This window comes from Gigantopelta aegis, chromosome 3 (assembly GCF_016097555.1).
Source record: "Gigantopelta aegis isolate Gae_Host chromosome 3, Gae_host_genome, whole genome shotgun sequence".
In the NCBI taxonomy this organism is placed as follows: domain Eukaryota; kingdom Metazoa; phylum Mollusca; class Gastropoda; order Neomphalida; family Peltospiridae; genus Gigantopelta; species Gigantopelta aegis.
Window position 1 is genome coordinate 94193742 of NC_054701.1, and position 18479 is coordinate 94212220.

The following is an 18479-nucleotide window of genomic DNA, read 5'->3' on the forward strand; positions in this document are numbered from 1 at the left end:
GGACTAACTGTGATGGTGTTATATTGTATTGAACAAACTGTCAATCTGTTCTACCCAGGACTCACTGCGATGGTGTTATATTGTATTGAACAAACTGTCAATCTGTTCTACCCAGGACTCACTGCGATGATGTTATATTGTATTAAACAAACTGTCAATCTGTTCTACCCAGGACTCACTGTGATGGTGTTATATTGTATTAAACAGTCAATCTGTTCTACCCAGGACTCACTGTGATGGTGTTATATTGTATTAAACAGTCAATCTGTTCTACCCAGGACTAACTGTGATGGTGTTATATTGTATTGAACAAACTGTCAATCTGTTCTACCCAGGACTCACTGTGATGGTGTTATATTGTACTGAACAAACTGTCAATCTGTTCTACCCAGGACTCACTGTGATGATGTTATATTGTATTAAACTGTCAATCTGTTCTACCCAGGACTCACTGCGATGGTGTTATACTGTATTAAACAAACTGTCAATCTGTTCTACCCAGGACTCACTGTGATGGTGTTATATTGTATTAAACAGTCAATCTGTTCTACCCAGGACTCACTGTGATGGTGTTATATTGTATTAAACAGTCAATCTGTTCTACCCAGGACTAACTGTGATGGTGTTATATTGTATTGAACAAACTGTCAATCTGTTCTACCCAGGACTCACTGTGATGGTGTTATATTGTATTAAACAGTCAATCTGTTCTACCCAGGACTCACTGTGATGGTGTTATACTGTATTAAACTGTCAATCTGTTGTATCCAGGACTAACTGTGATGGTGTTATACTGTATTAAACTGTCAATCTGTTCTACCCAGGACTCACTGTGATGGTGTTATATTGTATTAAACAGTCAATCTGTTCTACCCAGGACTCACTGTGATGGTGTTATATTGTATTAAACAGTCAATCTGTTCTACCCAGGACTAACTGTGATGGTGTTATATTGTATTGAACAAACTGTCAATCTGTTCTACCCAGGACTCACTGTGATGGTGTTATATTGTATTAAACAGTCAATCTGTTCTACCCAGGACTCACTGTGATGGTGTTATACTGTATTAAACTGTCAATCTGTTGTATCCAGGACTAACTGTGATGGTGTTATACTGTATTAAACTGTCAATCTGTTCTACCCAGGACTCACTGCGATGGTGTTATACTATATTAAACAAACTGTCAATCTGTTCTACCCAGGACTCACTGCGATGGTGTTATACTGTATTAAACAAACTGTCAATCTGTTCTACCCAGGACTCACTGCGATGGTGTTATACTGTATTAAACAGTCAATCTGTTCTACCCAGGACTCACTGCGATGGTGTTATACTGTATTAAACAAACTGTCAATCTGTTCTACCCAGGACTCACTGCGATGGTGTTATACTGTATTAAACAAACTGTCAATCTGTTCTAGCCAGGACTCACTGTGATGGTGTTATACTGTATTGAACAAACTGTCAATCTGTTCTACCCAGGACTCACTGCGATGGTGTTATACTGTATTGAACAAACTGTCAATCTGTTCTACCCAGGACTCACTGCGATGGTGTTATACTGTATTAAACAAACTGTCAATCTGTTCTACCCAGGACTCACTGCGATGGTGTTATATTGTATTAAACAAACTGTCAATCTGTTCTACCCAGGACTAACTGCGATGGTGTTATACTGTATTAAACAAACTGTCAATCTGTTCTAGCCAGGACTCACTGCGATGGTGTTATATTGTATTAAACAAACTGTCAATCTGTTCTACCCAGGACTAACTGCGATGGTGTTATACTGTATTAAACAAACTGTCAATCTGTTCTAGCCAGGACTCACTGCGATGGTGTTATACTGTATTAAACAAACTGTCAATCTGTTCTACCCAGGACTCACTGTGATGGTGTTATACTGTATTGAACAAACTGTCAATCTGTTCTACCCAGGACTCACTGCGATGGTGTTATACTGTATTAAACAAACTGTCAATCTGTTCTACCCAGGACTCACTGTGATGGTGTTATATTGTATTAAACAGTCAATCTGTTCTACCCAGGACTCACTGTGATGGTGTTATATTGTATTGAACAAACTGTCAATCTGTTCTACCCAGGACTCACTGTGATGATGTTATATTGTATTAAACTGTCAATCTGTTCTACCCAGGACTCACTGCGATGGTGTTATACTGTATTAAACAAACTGTCAATCTGTTCTACCCAGGATTCACTGTGATGGTGTTATATTGTATTGAACAAACAGTCAATCTGTTCTACCCAGGACTCACCGTGATGGTGTTATATTGTATTGAACAAACTGTCAATCTGTTCTACCCAGGACTCACTGTGATGATGTTATATTGTATTAAACTGTCAATCTGTTCTACCCAGGACTCACTGCGATGGTGTTATACTGTATTAAACAAACTGTCAATCTGTTCTACCCAGGACTCACTGCGATGGTGTTATACTGTATTAAACAAACTGTCAATCTGTTCTACCCAGGACTCACTGTGATGATGTTATATTGTATTAAACTGTCAATCTGTTCTACCCAGGACTCACTGCGATGGTGTTATACTGTATTGAACAAACTGTCAATCTGTTCTACCCAGGACTCACTGCGATGGTGTTATATTGTATTAAACTGTCAATCTGTTCTACCCAGGACTCACTGCGATGGTGTTATATTGTATTAAACTGTCAATCTGTTCTACCCAGGACTCACTGCGATGGTCTTATACTGTATTAAACAAACTGTCAATCTGTTCTACCCAGGACTCACTGTGATGGTGTTATATTGTATTAAACAAACTGTCAATCTGTTCTACCCAGGACTCACCGTGATGGTGTTATATTGTATTAAACAAACTGTCAATCTGTTCTAGCCAGGACTCACTGCGATGGTGTTATACTGTATTAAACAAACTGTCAATCTGTTCTACCCAGGACTCACTGCGATGGTGTTATACTGTATTAAACAAACTGTCAATCTGTTCTACCCAGGACTCACTGCGATGGTGTTATACTGTATTAAACAAACTGTCAATCTGTTCTACCCAGGACTCACTGCGATGGTGTTATACTGTATTAAACAAACTGTCAATCTGTTCTACCCAGGATTCACTGTGATGGTGTTATATTGTATTGAACAAACAGTCAATCTGTTCTACCCAGGACTCACCGTGATGGTGTTATATTGTATTGAACAAACTGTCAATCTGTTCTACCCAGGACTCACTGCGATGATGTTATATTGTATTAAACTGTCAATCTGTTCTACCCAGGACTCACTGCGATGGTGTTATATTGTATTAAACTGTCAATCTGTTCTACCCAGGACTCACTGCGATGGTGTTATATTGTATTAAACTGTCAATCTGTTCTACCCAGGACTCACTGCGATGGTGTTATACTGTATTGAACAAACTGTCAATCTGTTGTACCCAGGACTAATTGTGATGGTGTTATATTGTATTAAACAAACTGTCAATCTGTTCTACCCAGGACTCACTGTGATGGTGTTATACTGTATTAAACTGTCAATCTGTTGTACCCAGGACTAACTGTGATGGTGTTATACTGTATTAAACTGTCAATCTGTTCTACCCAGGACTCACTGCGATGGTGTTATACTGTATTAAACAAACTGTCAATCTGTTCTACCCAGGACTCACTGCGATGGTGTTATACTGTATTAAACAAACTGTCAATCTGTTCTACCCAGGACTCACTGCGATGGTGTTATACTGTATTAAAAAGTCAATCTGTTCTACCCAGGACTCACCGTGATGGTGTTATATTGTATTGAACAAACTGTCAATCTGTTCTACCCAGGACTCACTGCGATGGTGTTATACTGTATTAAACAAACTGTCAATCTGTTCTACCCAGGACTCACTGCGATGGTGTTATACTGTATTAAACAAACTGTCAATCTGTTCTACCCAGGACTCACTGCGATGGTGTTATATTGTATTAAACAAACTGTCAATCTGTTCTACCCAGGACTAACTGCGATGGTGTTATACTGTATTAAACAAACTGTCAATCTGTTCTAGCCAGGACTAACTGCGATGGTGTTATATTGTATTAAACAAACTGTCAATCTGTTCTACCCAGGACTAACTGCGATGGTGTTATACTGTATTAAACAAACTGTCAATCTGTTCTAGCCAGGACTCACTGCGATGGTGTTATAATGTATTAAACAAACTGTCAATCTGTTCTACCCAGGACTCACTGTGATGGTGTTATACTGTATTGAACAAACTGTCAATCTGTTCTACCCAGGACTCACTGTGATGGTGTTATATTGTATTAAACAGTCAATCTGTTCTACCCAGGACTCACTGTGATGGTGTTATACTGTATTGAACAAACTGTCAATCTGTTCTACCCAGGACTCACTGTGATGATGTTATATTGTATTAAACTGTCAATCTGTTCTACCCAGGACTCACTGCGATGGTGTTATACTGTATTAAACAAACTGTCAATCTGTTCTACCCAGGATTCACTGTGATGGTGTTATATTGTATTGAACAAAGTCAATCTGTTCTACCCAGGACTCACCGTGATGGTGTTATATTGTATTGAACAAACTGTCAATCTGTTCTACCCAGGACTCACTGTGATGATGTTATATTGTATTAAACTGTCAATCTGTTCTACCCAGGACTCACTGCGATGGTGTTATACTGTATTAAACAAACTGTCAATCTGTTCTACCCAGGACTCACTGCGATGGTGTTATATTGTATTAAACTGTCAATCTGTTCTACCCAGGACTCACTGCGATGGTGTTATATTGTATTAAACTGTCAATCTGTTCTACCCAGGACTCACTGCGATGGTGTATATATTAAACTGTCAATCTGTTCTACCCAGGACTCACTGCGATGGTGTTATATTGTATTAAACTGTCAATCTGTTCTACCCAGGACTCACTGCGATGGTGTTATACTGTATTGAACAAACTGTCAATCTGTTGTACCCAGGACTAACTGTGATGGTGTTATATTGTATTAAACAAACTGTCAATCTGTTCTACCCAGGACTCACCGTGATGGTGTTATATTGTATTGAACAAACTGTCAATCTGTTCTACCCAGGACTCACTGCGATGGTGTTATACTGTATTAAACTGTCAATCTGTTCTACCCAGGACTAACTGCGATGGTGTTATACTGTATTAAACAAACTGTCAATCTGTTCTAGCCAGGACTCACTGCGATGGTGTTATACTGTATTAAACAAACTGTCAATCTGTTCTACCCAGGACTCACTGCGATGGTGTTATATTGTATTAAACAGTCAATCTGTTCTACCCAGGACTCACTGCGATGGTGTTATACTGTATTAAACAAACTGTCAATCTGTTCTACCCAGGACTCACCGTGATGGTGTTATATTGTATTAAACAAACAGTCAATCTGTTCTACCCAGGACTCACCGTGATGGTGTTATATTGTATTAAACAAACTGTCAATCTGTTCTACCCAGGACTCACCGTGATGGTGTTATATTGTATTAAACAAACTGTTTATGGCCAGGCTCTTATTAAAACACCTAACAGAAGACATTAATATTAATGTACAAAAATATTAAGTTCTGAAATGAATCTCTAGATACAACACAGTGCTAAGGACTTACCTAACAAAAAACCCAATGTTTAATGCAATCTAAAAGCCACCATCTTAAAAACTAGTTCATAAGAATTTTCATTTATTTAATTTATTTTTTACATCAAATATAAAGGCAAGAAAAAACACAAGAAATTGTGATGGGAATCAGGAGGAATTTACCAGTATTGTTTTTAAAAGTCTGGCCCAAGTGCTTTGAGTGACAAATACTTTGTTAGTTTAGTCTCCTTAAACTTCCTTTGCTATGTATCTGAACTAAGTTTATAACAATTTCTTATTCCACTAAATTAAAGCTGTGTATGTGACAAGAAAAACTCTGTAACAATGTAGCTGGTTACACACCTTGGCCAAGATGTCGGATGCGATGTCCAGCAAGGTGTCATCGGTTTTTCCTGCGGCCCCTCCCCCAGATCTGCCCTGGGTGAGCAGCACTGAGTCAAACATGAGTTTAGTTTCCTGCAGCTCACGAGTGATGTCTACGTTTTCATGAAGTCCAAACACCTCGGGAGTCTGAGTCTGTGGCAGATTCTAAAACAATAAACATCAGGACCATGATATTCATTTGAGTACATGTTTAAGTACTACATGATTCTGACTAGAACATTTTAAAGCATGACTATCACAGTATAATCACATATAAATATCATTAGTGTACCACACAGATCATCAGAGTACCACATACATAAATCTTAAGTGCAAAACGTAACAAAGATCAGTGTCCCATAGACAAAGATCATCATTGTATCACAGACAAACATCTAGGGTCTCCACGAGTACTCAGACATGGGCCGAGTCTAGCAAGACTCCAGTCCGTTGACAGGACTCGAGTACCTGTATGAGGAAGAGCACTCTCTTTTAATTTTTTTTTTTGTCATTTTGCCACATGCTTACAGCTGGTTACGTTATAGGACTATGAGAATGTGTGGAATGCAATACAATGACATGATTTGGCATCCATGTTCAGCACTTGATTTAAAAGACATAATTTTATTTGACCACATTCCTTAGTTTCATTATCATCTAGTGTAAGTGTTAGGTACTCGGGTCTGAGTCAAGTTTGATCCTCGAGTACTTGAGTCCAATTTTTGTTTGGATTCATTGAGGCCCTACAAAGATAACATGTGTATCACATACAAAAAGCATGAGTGTATCACATACAAAAAGCATGAGTGTATCACATACAAAAAGCATCAGTGAATCTATAACAATGTTTTGCTACTTCACTTTAAACAAACTATGACGGCGCTGTGTTTAACTCATCTCTTTACAGTTACAAACATTATCCCAAATTAGTTTACTGTAACCACCTAGAAAAATCCTATTTATTTTTCAACCGAAATTTTATCCCTTGTAATACACACTGTATTACAAGACAAAACTGATACCTTGATGAAATCCACATATTTTTCATAGTTGCTCTTGGGCGGTGCATAGTAGATGCCGCTAGGGGAGAACTTGTACTTGGCTTCAGTGATGACGTTGGGGTTGTAGAAATCATCAAGCAGCGTCAGCAAACACCGTCGATCCCAGTCATCCGTGACGCGGCCGCCGTAGTTACACTCACCGGTCATGTAGGAGATCGCGTCAAACGGAACATCGTCATACTCATTGATAAACATCTGGAAACACAAGTGAAGATAACAATGTAACATTGCTTTATGACGAGTTATCGCATCATACTCGTTGATAAACATCTGGAAACTCAAGTGAAGTTAACAATGTAACATGGCTTTATGACGAGTTATCGCATCATACTCGTTGATAAACATCTGGAAACACAAGTGAAGATAACAATGTAACATGGGTTTATGACGAGCTATCGCATCATACTCGTTGATAAACATCTGGAAACACAAGTGAAGATAACAATGTAACTTGGGTTTATGACGAGTTATCGCATCATACTCGTTGATAAACATCTGGAAACACAAGTGAAGATAACAATGTAACATGGGTTTATGACGAGTTATCGCATCATACTCGTTGATAAACATCTGGAAACACAAGTGAAGATAACAATGTAACATGGCTTTATGACGAGTTATCGCATCATACTCGTTGATAAACATCTGGAAACACAAGTGAAGATAACAATGTAACATGGGTTTATGACAAGTTATTGCATCATACTCGTTAATATATACATCTTAAAGCAGGCAAATGCACATGAACCTGAAAGACAAAACCATCAATACATTTAAAATCCTATATTTACACAAAGCAAAGTCTAAAAGATGTTTGAACTAGCTGCTTCCATGAATCAATGTTAGACACTTTGACTTTAGTAGAACTACCACTCTGCATGTCATGTAACACTGGTTTCATGATGGTTTCAAATGAAACTTAATTAGCAATAAACATCTCAAAATAACAAAATATACAAACACATATAAAGCTTGACAAGTAAAACATGTTTTCTGCCAGTCAGGTAGGACACAATATCAAATGGAATTCTTCTCACCAATAAATATCCATAAATAACAAACACTTAAGATTAACATTCAAACATGGTCAAATATCATAAGGATGTTATGTGTGGATACATTCAATTTGGCTATTAACATAATGTCGTTCATCAAAATGTCCCGTGATGTGCCTACCTGTAACTGCCGTACAGAAATGCGGAGATCCGACTCGTTGAAACCGTACGGAATGTTCCAGCCGATAGGTCCGACTTTCCTGCGCTCCTGAACCAGAGCATGGAAGAAGCACAATCCAAACAGGAGCTTCTCAAATTGCTGCAATAAAATACAACTGTTGTCTTAGCAATGAGTTGATCCTACAAGCATGTACTGAAAGTAAATGTGATGACTGGCATCATGTTTGTTCTTCCTCAACCCCATTTAAACAGTCCTCTACTGTGAACTACATCTTTCTCAGCCTATTGGGATGATACACTTTGATATCCTTTGCTATCCACTGCATCATTACATTCCTTGTGTCTCCAACAGTAACGGGTGCTTTTACCAACACACATCTGACTTGCACCACATGGATTATCATGATTATAGTTTACAGAACAGCTCTCTAAAAGCAAATCAGTCATTTACTACAAAACAGATTTAAAATACAATTTACTCTATCGGAACACAGGGGTGGGATGTAGCCCATTGGTAAAGCACTTGCTTGATCCTTTCGGTGGGCCTGTTGGGCTATTTCTCATTCCAGCCAGTGCACCATGACTGGTATATCAAAGACCATGGTATGTGTTATCCTGTCTATGGGATATTGCATATAAACGATCCCTTGCTACTAATGGAAAAATGTAGCGGGTTTCCTCTCTAAGACTATATGTGAAAATAACGTAAGAGGAGTACAAGTTGACAACCTGCTTGAGAAATCAATATGACAAAACACTGAATATATAACAATACACAGCAATACATAACAGAATAGAGCTCTCTGGTGAAGTCAGAGGCTGTGCCCATGACAGCTGTACTTCAACAGTTTTCTAATGGAAGCATGTCAAACATGACCCATACCCTAATCCCGGATACACAATAAACTATGACAACTAACTGACCAGCTCTTTGCCCTGGCAGCCGTTGAAGAAGACTTCGTCACTGATGGGGTCGTTGAGGTACGACTGTAACAGATTCTGTCGCAGTCCAGTGGGCGGCTCGTTGGTCATCTTCACGCCATTCTGCAGAACACTGACTGGGAACTGGGGACAAACAGAATAAAACAGTTATATAAACAATAACTGCATTGTAAACGGTTTTAAACACAACTATAAACAATACAACTTGTCATATCATTTTGAAATCCACATTTCTACATCACTGTCAAACATATATAACTCACAAAAGGTAGCTGGTAAGTCACTGTGTATGTTGTAAAAATAAAGACTCACCTTTGGTGAATGGTAATTGGTGAGCCACAGTCTGAAGTCATTGTGTGTGTTGTAAATAATAAAGACTCACTTTAGGAGAGGGGTAGCTGGTAAGCCACAGCAGGAAGTCACCGTGTGTATTATAAATAATAAAGACTCACTTTAGGAGAGGGGTAGCTGGTGAGCCACACTCTGAAGTCACCGTGTGTATTATAAATAATAAAGACTCACTTTAGGAGAGGGGTAGCTGGTGAGCCACAGTCTGAAGTCACTGTGTGTATTATAAATAATAAAGACTCACTTTAGGTGAAGGGTAGCTGGTGAGCCACAGCTGGAAGTCACTGTGTTTGTTGTAAATAATAAAGACTCACTTTAGGAGAGGGGTAGCTGGTAAGCCACAGTCTGAAGTCACAGTGTGTGTTGTAAATAATAAAGACTCACTTTAGGAGAGGGGTAGCTGGTGAGCCACAGTCTGAAGTCACTGTGTGTGTTGTAAGTAATAAACTCACTTTAGGACAGGGGTAGCTGGTAAGCCACAGCCGGAAGTCACTGTGTGTGTTGTAAATAATAAAGACTCACTTTAGGAGAGGGGTAGCTGGTGAGCCACAGTCTGAAGTCACAGTGTGTTGTAAATAATAAAGACTCACTTTAGGAGACAAGTAGCTGGTGAGCCACAGTCTGAAGTCACTGTGTGTGTTGTAAATAATAAAGACTCACTTTAGGAGAGGGGTAGCTGGTAAGCCACAGTCTGAAGTCACTGTGTGTGTTGTAAGTAATAAAGACTCACTTTAGGACAGGGGTAGCTGGTAAGCCACAGCCGGAAGTCACTGTGTGTGTTGTAAATAATAAAGACTCACTTTAGGAGAGGGGTAGCTGGTAAGCCACAGCCGGAAGCCACTGTGTGTGTTGTAAATAATAAAGACTCACTTTAGGTGATGGGTAGCTGGTAAGCCACAGCCGGAAGTCACTGTGTGTGTTGTAAATAATAAAGACTCACTTTAGGAGAGAGGTAGCTGGTAAGCCACAGCCGGAAGTCACTGTGTGTGTTGTAAATAATAAAGACTCACTTTAGGTGATGGGTAGCTGGTAAGCCACAGCCGGAAGTCACTGTGTGTGTTGTAAATAATAAAGACTCACTTTAGGACAGGGGTAGCTGGTAAGCCACACTCTGAAGTCACTGTGTGTGTTGTAAATAATAAAGACTCACTTTAGGTGATGGGTAGCTGGTAAGCCACAGCCGGAAGTCGCCGTGTGTGTTGTAAATAATAAAGACTCACTTTAGGAGAGGGGTAGCTGGTGAGCCACAGTCTGAAGTCACTGTGTGTGTTGTAAATAATAAAGATTCTCTTTAGGAGAGGGGTAGCTGGTGAGCCACAGTCTGAAGTCACAGTGTGTGTTGTAAATAATAAAGACTCACTTTAGGTGAAGGGTAGCTGGTAAGCCACAGCCGGAAGTCACTGTGTGTGTTGTAAATAATAAAGACTCACTTTAGGTGATGGGTAGCTGGTAAGCCACAGCCGGAAGTCGCCGTGTGTGTTTTCCATGCTGAAATCCTCGCAGACCTTCTCGAGTGGCGTCATCCAGGACACGGCCAGGTGACAGTTCTGTAACAACACCCACGTGCCGTCCTGCCGCGCAGCATCGATCATCTTCGCTGCTATTGGGCCCTGTGGGACAACAAACAAGTGTCGTCAGTAGTACAGAAGTCAGTTACCACCTTTACTATGAAAGATTCAATTATTCTCAGTTAAATGTGAGGCTTTTCATAATTAAAATGTGTAAGATTTCGTACAATGACAATTATAGCTCAAACTGAAAAATGTGGATAATTTTCTCTTTTCATGAATATTTAACCTGACCTCTAACCTAAGGTCAAAGGTTAGAGGTCAGAGGTCAGGTTATCGTATGAAAAACAAATCTCTTGCAATTTCATTTTTAACTTTTATCTTTCTTTCATGTTTGAATATTTAAAAAAATTTAGAAGCAGTTTTCAGATTCTTTTGTTTTATTAATATAAACCTTTGCTGAAGCTATCATATAACCCTTTAATTTTTTCCATTAAATTTAAAAAAAAATTTGTTTGCCAGTTCTTGATGCTTACTGCTTCTTTCTGCATCCTAGCTGCCTTCACCCCAAGTGGAATTTTAATAACTGTTTCCCCCTAAAAGTCAGCTATAGAGCCAGACGTACACTGCTGGTATAAATGTGACTAACAATCCACACAGGTATACACATTCTATGTGACCCTCACCTGGCCTTGACCCAGTGAAATGGAGTTGAACTTCTTCGCACCGTATCCCTTGTCGTCAGCAAACTTAAGCAGACTCATGGTAGGGTCGGCCCCGGGGGACAGGACGAAGATGAGAGGGGTCGTCTGGTTCGAGTCGGCGTAACTCTTAGCCAGGTCGAACGGTGGAGGATCGACAAACTTCTTACCAAGCTTCTCCATCACGAAATCCGTGATCGCCGGGATAATCTACAAGACAGTGAATTAATGTAAGATATAATTTATAGAACTCAAAATTGGTATATTTTTTTAACATAGAGCCAGCTATAGCACAACAACACAATAGTAAATTGAATTCTGTAAAATACATGTACTTAATCACTGCCTGGGTCTCAAATGGTACCAAAGGAATGATGCGTCTGTTAAAATCAAACTCAGAGTCTTGGACAGAAACAGTGGACATCAATGTACATGACTCTTATTTTTATTACACTGTTCAGGCCCTAATATTGCTGGCGAAATGAAAGTCACCGAGTTATTAACAGTAGATTGAAGTTGAAGTCTCCATCATATATTAGACTAAATTCGATTTCAAAAACAAAATCACACCACAGATGTCAAGACCCCAACTTGTTTATTGTCAAAGCACATTTGACACCTGTGTTTTTACTTTTGTGCCAGACTGTACATCGACACATGTTGTTAATCCTTGGACACATGTATTTCAGTAAGGTCAGAACATACTAATTACTACTTTCATTTTAACATAATGACACATTATCAACTACATGTACTTAATAATATCACATTTTTGATGAAATTTATAATTGTTTTGTTTAAATTTTAATACCGGAAGTAGTAATTTATACTGAAATATTATGATAAGAACAGAGTGTATAATTCGGAAATTTTCTGGGAAGGGAGAAGTCACTTCTCCTACTTCTTTAATTCTAGATTAGTGCCCGACTGTTATAAATACTGTAACAGCAGCGGAGTGTCCAGTAGTAGCTGGGTCTTCAACAGTACTGGGTCAACTACTTACTGGAGAAAAAACTTAGTGCTTTACCCTAGGCTACATCCCACCACTTATAGCCATCAAGACTATGAAGAAGTTTGACCAAGCCGTGATTTCTCAATGACGCAGCACCATCACAACTACTACTACTGTACCTTATCCGGCCAGATACAGTGGAGCACCATCACAACTACTACTACTGTACCTTATCCGGCCCGATACAGCGGAGCACCATCACAACTACTACTACTGTACCTTATCTGGCCCGATACAGCGGAGCACCATCACAACTACTACTACTGTACCTTATCTGGCCCGATACAGCGGAGCACCATCACAACTACTACTACTGTACCTTATCCGGCCCGATACAGCGGAGCACCATCACAACTACTACTACTGTACCTTATCCGGCCCGATACAGTGCAGCACCATCACAACTACTACTACTGTACCTTATCCGGCCCGATACAGTGCAGCACCATCACAACTACTACTACTGTACCTTATCCGGCCGGATACAGCGGAGCACCATCACAACTACTACTACCGTACCTTATCTGGCCCGATACAGCGGAGCACCATCACAACTACTACTACCGTACCTTATCTGGCCCGATACAGTGCAGCACCATCACAACTACTACTACCGTACTTTATCTGGCCCGATACAGTGCAGCACCATCACAACTACTACTACCGTACCTTATCTGGCCCGATACAGTGCAGCACCATCACAACTACTACTACTGTACCTTATCTGGCCTGATACAGCGGAGCACCATCACAACTACTACTACCGTACCTTATCCAGCCTGATACAGTGCAGCACCATCACAACTACTACTACCGTACCTTATCCAGTCTGATACGTCGGAGCACCATCACAACTACTACTACTGTACCTTATCCGGCCTGATACAGCGGAGCACCATCATCTTCTCGAACTCGATGAGCTCTGAGTCCCACGGACTTGGCAGAGGCATCTTGTTCGGCTCCTTGGACGCGTAGTACTCGCGCCACTTCTCGATGTTATCTGTGAAGTGCTTCCTAAACACACAATAACATCACTTGTCAAACAAAGTACTCAAGTTTTTCAGCTGCGAATATTAAAGCTGCTAACATAGCCCTCTACATTGCAACAATTTGTTTTCATTTGGCGACAAAACTATTTTATACTATCTATATAAAAAATAGCAGTAGGCGCCATCTAGCTCCTAGATGGAAAAGGTAACACAGACCGAGAGGGCTGTAACACTAGATGCTAAATTATCAATTCTATCAAATCCAACTTGTTTAAGGTTATCCTGGTGAAAGTAGTACTTTAAAATTGATTTGATGAGACTGACCAGCAGTACTAACATACAAGGGACATACCATATTTTCTCATGTATTATGCACACTTTTTTCTCTCCAAAAAATACAGGTTAAAAATAGGGATGCGCATTATACATAACAAAAGATTTTTTTTTTATCTTTTAAAAATGTCCAGCGGTCACCCATAAAAGAAAAATGTCGATCGATAGTTTACAGGTTATTGACAGTGTTCATTACAACGAAATGCCAAAACACCCTTAAAAATCGCTTTTCACTTGTTATGGTTGTAATAAATGTAAAATAAATGTACAAAAGCATCCATATCTCGCTAAAATGTGCATAAATATTTTAAATTTCCATGAGATTTAATTCGGCCATTTCCGTCAAACCTGAAATATACGACACTATAAAATTAAAAACTCACGCATTCACGTGAGACACGAGAACCAAATGCTATTGCCGTAGGTGCCCTTGTTACTGGACGCGGTGCCTGGTACCAACTAAATTGAACTTTGCAGTATTTGTCACTTGCCGTGTATTCGTCCATAAGAACAGAAATCCAAAGAAATTATTGCTGACTCTCAGACACGCAATTTAGATGGGCGCAGCCATATTGTTATTGTTTACAAGCCACAGACCTGAGAACCACGTGGTCGCCGAGAAGTAACTGCGCAGTCGCTCTATAAAGACTGTTCTGCGCAGGGAACCTCATCTCTCACTCGCATCAGTGAAAACTTTACAGAAAGTGGCCTTGGTGCCCTACCCTTGAAAGAAATGTTGCCCTTGGTGCCCCAAAAATTTCCTCAAACCCAAAGCCAAAATGGCCTTGCCCTGAATTTTTTTTAATTCTACCCCTGCAAATGCAATATGCTATATTTTTATTTTCATTTATTTATTAGTCATTTACAGTGTATGGGTATATAATTTTGACTTGATTTATGCATGTGTGATGTGTAGTATGCAAGTACTAGCCTATGTTTTGTGTGATATGTAGGTCTATGTACGCAAGTACATAACTTAAGTTTTGTTTCTTGAATATACTGCTACTTTCACTTTTAGTTCATTTTGGTGACAGGTGGAAAACGGTACATCTTGCATTCACCGTCGATTTTGTGGTTTAAAAAAACAATGCACATTATATTGTGGTTCATTTTTTTTTTCTTGGAATAAACGTTCAAAGTAGGGTGTGTGCATTATACACTGGTGCGCATAACACATGGAGAAATATGTTAACTGATTTTTCAAATCTATAACCAATAGGGAACATTACTTCCGACATGAGAAAAGCCAGCCATGCAAGTGTGCCGAGGGTTTGTAAGGAATATCAACACAAAATAAGACCCTTGGCTTACAGAAGATGATCAAACACCTGCTTCACAGTTACAAAAAATTATATAACTACTTTGGTTTTCACTTCAAAATACTATATATCGCCAAACAAAGTGGGGTAACAAAAATATGTAATAATTCCATGTTAAACAGATGACCCAATCCATGTACGAGTTATCGTGAAATGTTATCTAATTTACAGGTACTGAGCGAGATGTTCCTGAACGTGTAATAATTCCATATTGAACAGATGACATATGAACCATGTATAAGAGTTATCGTGAGATGTGATCTAATTTACAGGGTACTGAGCGAGATGTACCTGAACGTCATATAATAATTCCATATTGAACAGATGACATATGAACCATGTATAAGAGTTATCGTGAGATGTGATCTAATTTACAGGGTACTGAGCGAGATGTACCTGAACGTCATGTAATAATTCCATATTAAACAGATGACACATGATCCATGAGACGTACCTGAACTGCTTGAAGTGTGCCAGATCCGATAGGCGACAGATCTCATCCCACGACTTGTCTGTGAGCCACTGCGGAGCGGGGTTGGCCAGTTTGTTCTCCAGCCCCACACCACCCGTCAGCAGGAACATGAAGTCCTCATGCTTCAGGTCCTTCTTCGCCCTGTAACCAAATGGCAACACTGATAACAACGGTCGTACAGTGATATAATGGGAATAATATTGTTAATCTCAATGTATGCTTAATACCACATATAACCTGGTGAAATACAAATCAGCTATTGGGTATTGATGTTATTAACATAATGAGCTGCATGCAGCCATACTGCTCTGTGATAAACACACAAAACAAATTGCTCTATTAGCTTTTACAGAGATGACAATTATGTATTACTATTGTGTTTAGACATAGCTTAAATGTCCCTTATACATAACCAGATCAGAAGCTGTAATATATACATGTCAATAACCAGAAGATCTCCAACTGATTTTCAGAAATTGATAGTCTAAGAACGAAATCAAAAGTAACGTACATCATATTTGTTATTATTATGGTTTAAAAAAAAAGTTATTACAGATTTACTGGGTGACATTTGTATATAAATAGGAAAGATGACAGTCATGAAAAGCAAAAATAAGTTACTATTAACAATTATTTTAAAAACGAGAGGAAAACATCAGCAGAACTATACAAATATTCATTCATCTATTAAAACTATATCTCAAAGATGATGGCTACAATACACGCAACATCACCAGTGCATAGGCAACCAATCCAACACACTTTATATCAAGGAATCAATACATGGTTAACCTGATCAATACACACACAAACTGTGAGTGATTAGCAAAACGAAACAAAAACACGAGTTAGACAAACAAAACCATGAGTTAGACAAACAAAAACACGAGTTAGACAAACAAAACCATGAGTTAGACAAACAAAACCATGAGTTAGACAAACAAAACCAAAACAAAACCACGAGTTAGACAAACAAAACACTGAATAGTGATCGATTTGTCAAAGAGAAATGCTTTATTGGGATAAATATAGCAAATTTTACACATTGTCAAGTAATTTATCATTGTATTTTATTAATTTTCAAATATCTGTAAATGAATGCTTAATCTGTTTTTAATTTAGGTACAATCATGCAAGTGGGGAAACACACAAATATTTAGTGATATTTATATCACAATTATGTAAAATCATTTTGTATGGATATTTTTAAGGGGTGGAGTTACTTAAATATTTTAATATTAGAATTTAGAAATATATCAGAATCATACCAATTAAAAAAAAGAAGAAGAAGAAAAAAGAACGTCTATATGTATATTAAATAAAAAAATTAACCTTTATAAAAACTACATATAAACAAAGACAAAAAGACATACAGAGACTACAAAAATAATAGAGATGACTACAACATGACTTAACAGACTAAAAATATGCATACTGATATGACAGGCTAGAAATATACAGTGAAAAAGAACTTGATAAAAGAATCTCCAAGATTCAGAGAGTTTTTGAATTTACGAAAAAGTGATATCTTTTTATATCTCCTTTGTATTTTGGTTCGAGTTTAGATTAGTTGTTTTAATTGGAATAAGACTACTCAAGCCAAACAAATTATTCCCATTGTTATACAGCCACAGTGGCACTGGTACAAATGTGGTTATAACATGCAGTAGGGTACATATGTAGTGCAGACAACAGCACACACTACATTTAGTCACCGGGACTGGCTGAATGCACAACCTTGCATGTTCACAGTGTCAACATCACTAACTCAACATTAGTAGTGCCAAACAGCAACAATTAGGTCAAAATAGGCAGCATCAAACTCCACTATATTAAAGTCTGCAGTGCCTAAACATCACTACATGTAAGTTAAAACTTACAGTGTCAAATTCTGTTAAATTAAATATTGCCAAAAACAAAATGATTAAATCAAAATTTGTAGTGCAAAACGCCATTAAATTATAATTTGCAGTGCCAAACACCATTAAATTATAATTTGCAGTGCCGACACACCAACCATGACATGAAAGTCTGCAGTGCAAACACCACGGAGCACTTACGACAGAATGTTGGAGCAGAGAATGAAAGAGAAAAGGAGTTTGTCCTTCTCAAAGAGAGAACGGCAAACACTACAATAGAGATTGTAGGTGAAATGGTCCGACAGGTAACGTAAGCGTTTTTCCAAGATCTTTGATTTGTTGCTGAAAAACAGGAGACAGAGCAATTAAGAACAGGAACACATAGCTATGGAACAGAAGAGAAAAGAACCATGTCCAGAACTAACGGACAAAGAAGAAACATGGAGTTCAAAGAAGTCTTGTCATCCATCAACATTTGTTTGGTCATTATTTATTTTTTATTTATTTTTTATCTACGGGAATTTGTTTTTAATTATATGCATCCAAATATATCACAAACTTTAAAAAATTTAGTAAGTGACAATAGTAACAGATACTAAATATTTTTGTTTTCATCAAATATATTTTGAGGGATGTTCATTACCAAACAAATGCAAAATGATACCAAGATTTCTTTCTGACGGTTGCTCCAGAAATAATCTAATTAGATGGAGGAAAGGCCTTGGGATTTTTTAACATTTTTAATAAAAAAAGAAAAAA

General features: G+C 38.4%; 1 protein-coding gene across 5 annotated transcripts in view; it reads right to left on the reverse strand.

Annotated features, from left to right (window-relative positions):
- LOC121369379 (dynein heavy chain 12, axonemal-like) overlaps window positions 1–18479 on the reverse strand; it is a 121842-nt gene that overhangs the window by 9302 nt on the left and 94061 nt on the right. For 4 of the 5 annotated variants that reach the window (XM_041494440.1, XM_041494439.1, XM_041494443.1 and 1 more), the window contains 8 exons: window positions 15844–16002; window positions 13618–13762; window positions 11722–11946; window positions 10958–11137; window positions 9162–9302; window positions 8239–8376; window positions 7024–7257; window positions 5981–6166 (listed from right to left, as the gene is read on the reverse strand). In XM_041494440.1, coding sequence (XP_041350374.1) covers window positions 5981–6166; window positions 7024–7257; window positions 8239–8376; window positions 9162–9302; window positions 10958–11137; window positions 11722–11946; window positions 13618–13762; window positions 15844–16002 — 1408 coding nt within the window. Of the gene's footprint in view, window positions 1–5980; window positions 6167–7023; window positions 7258–8238; window positions 8377–9161; window positions 9303–10957; window positions 11138–11721; window positions 11947–13617; window positions 13763–15843; window positions 16003–17921; window positions 18063–18479 lie in introns of all 5 variants that reach the window. The other variant, XM_041494438.1, reaches the window with a different exon arrangement.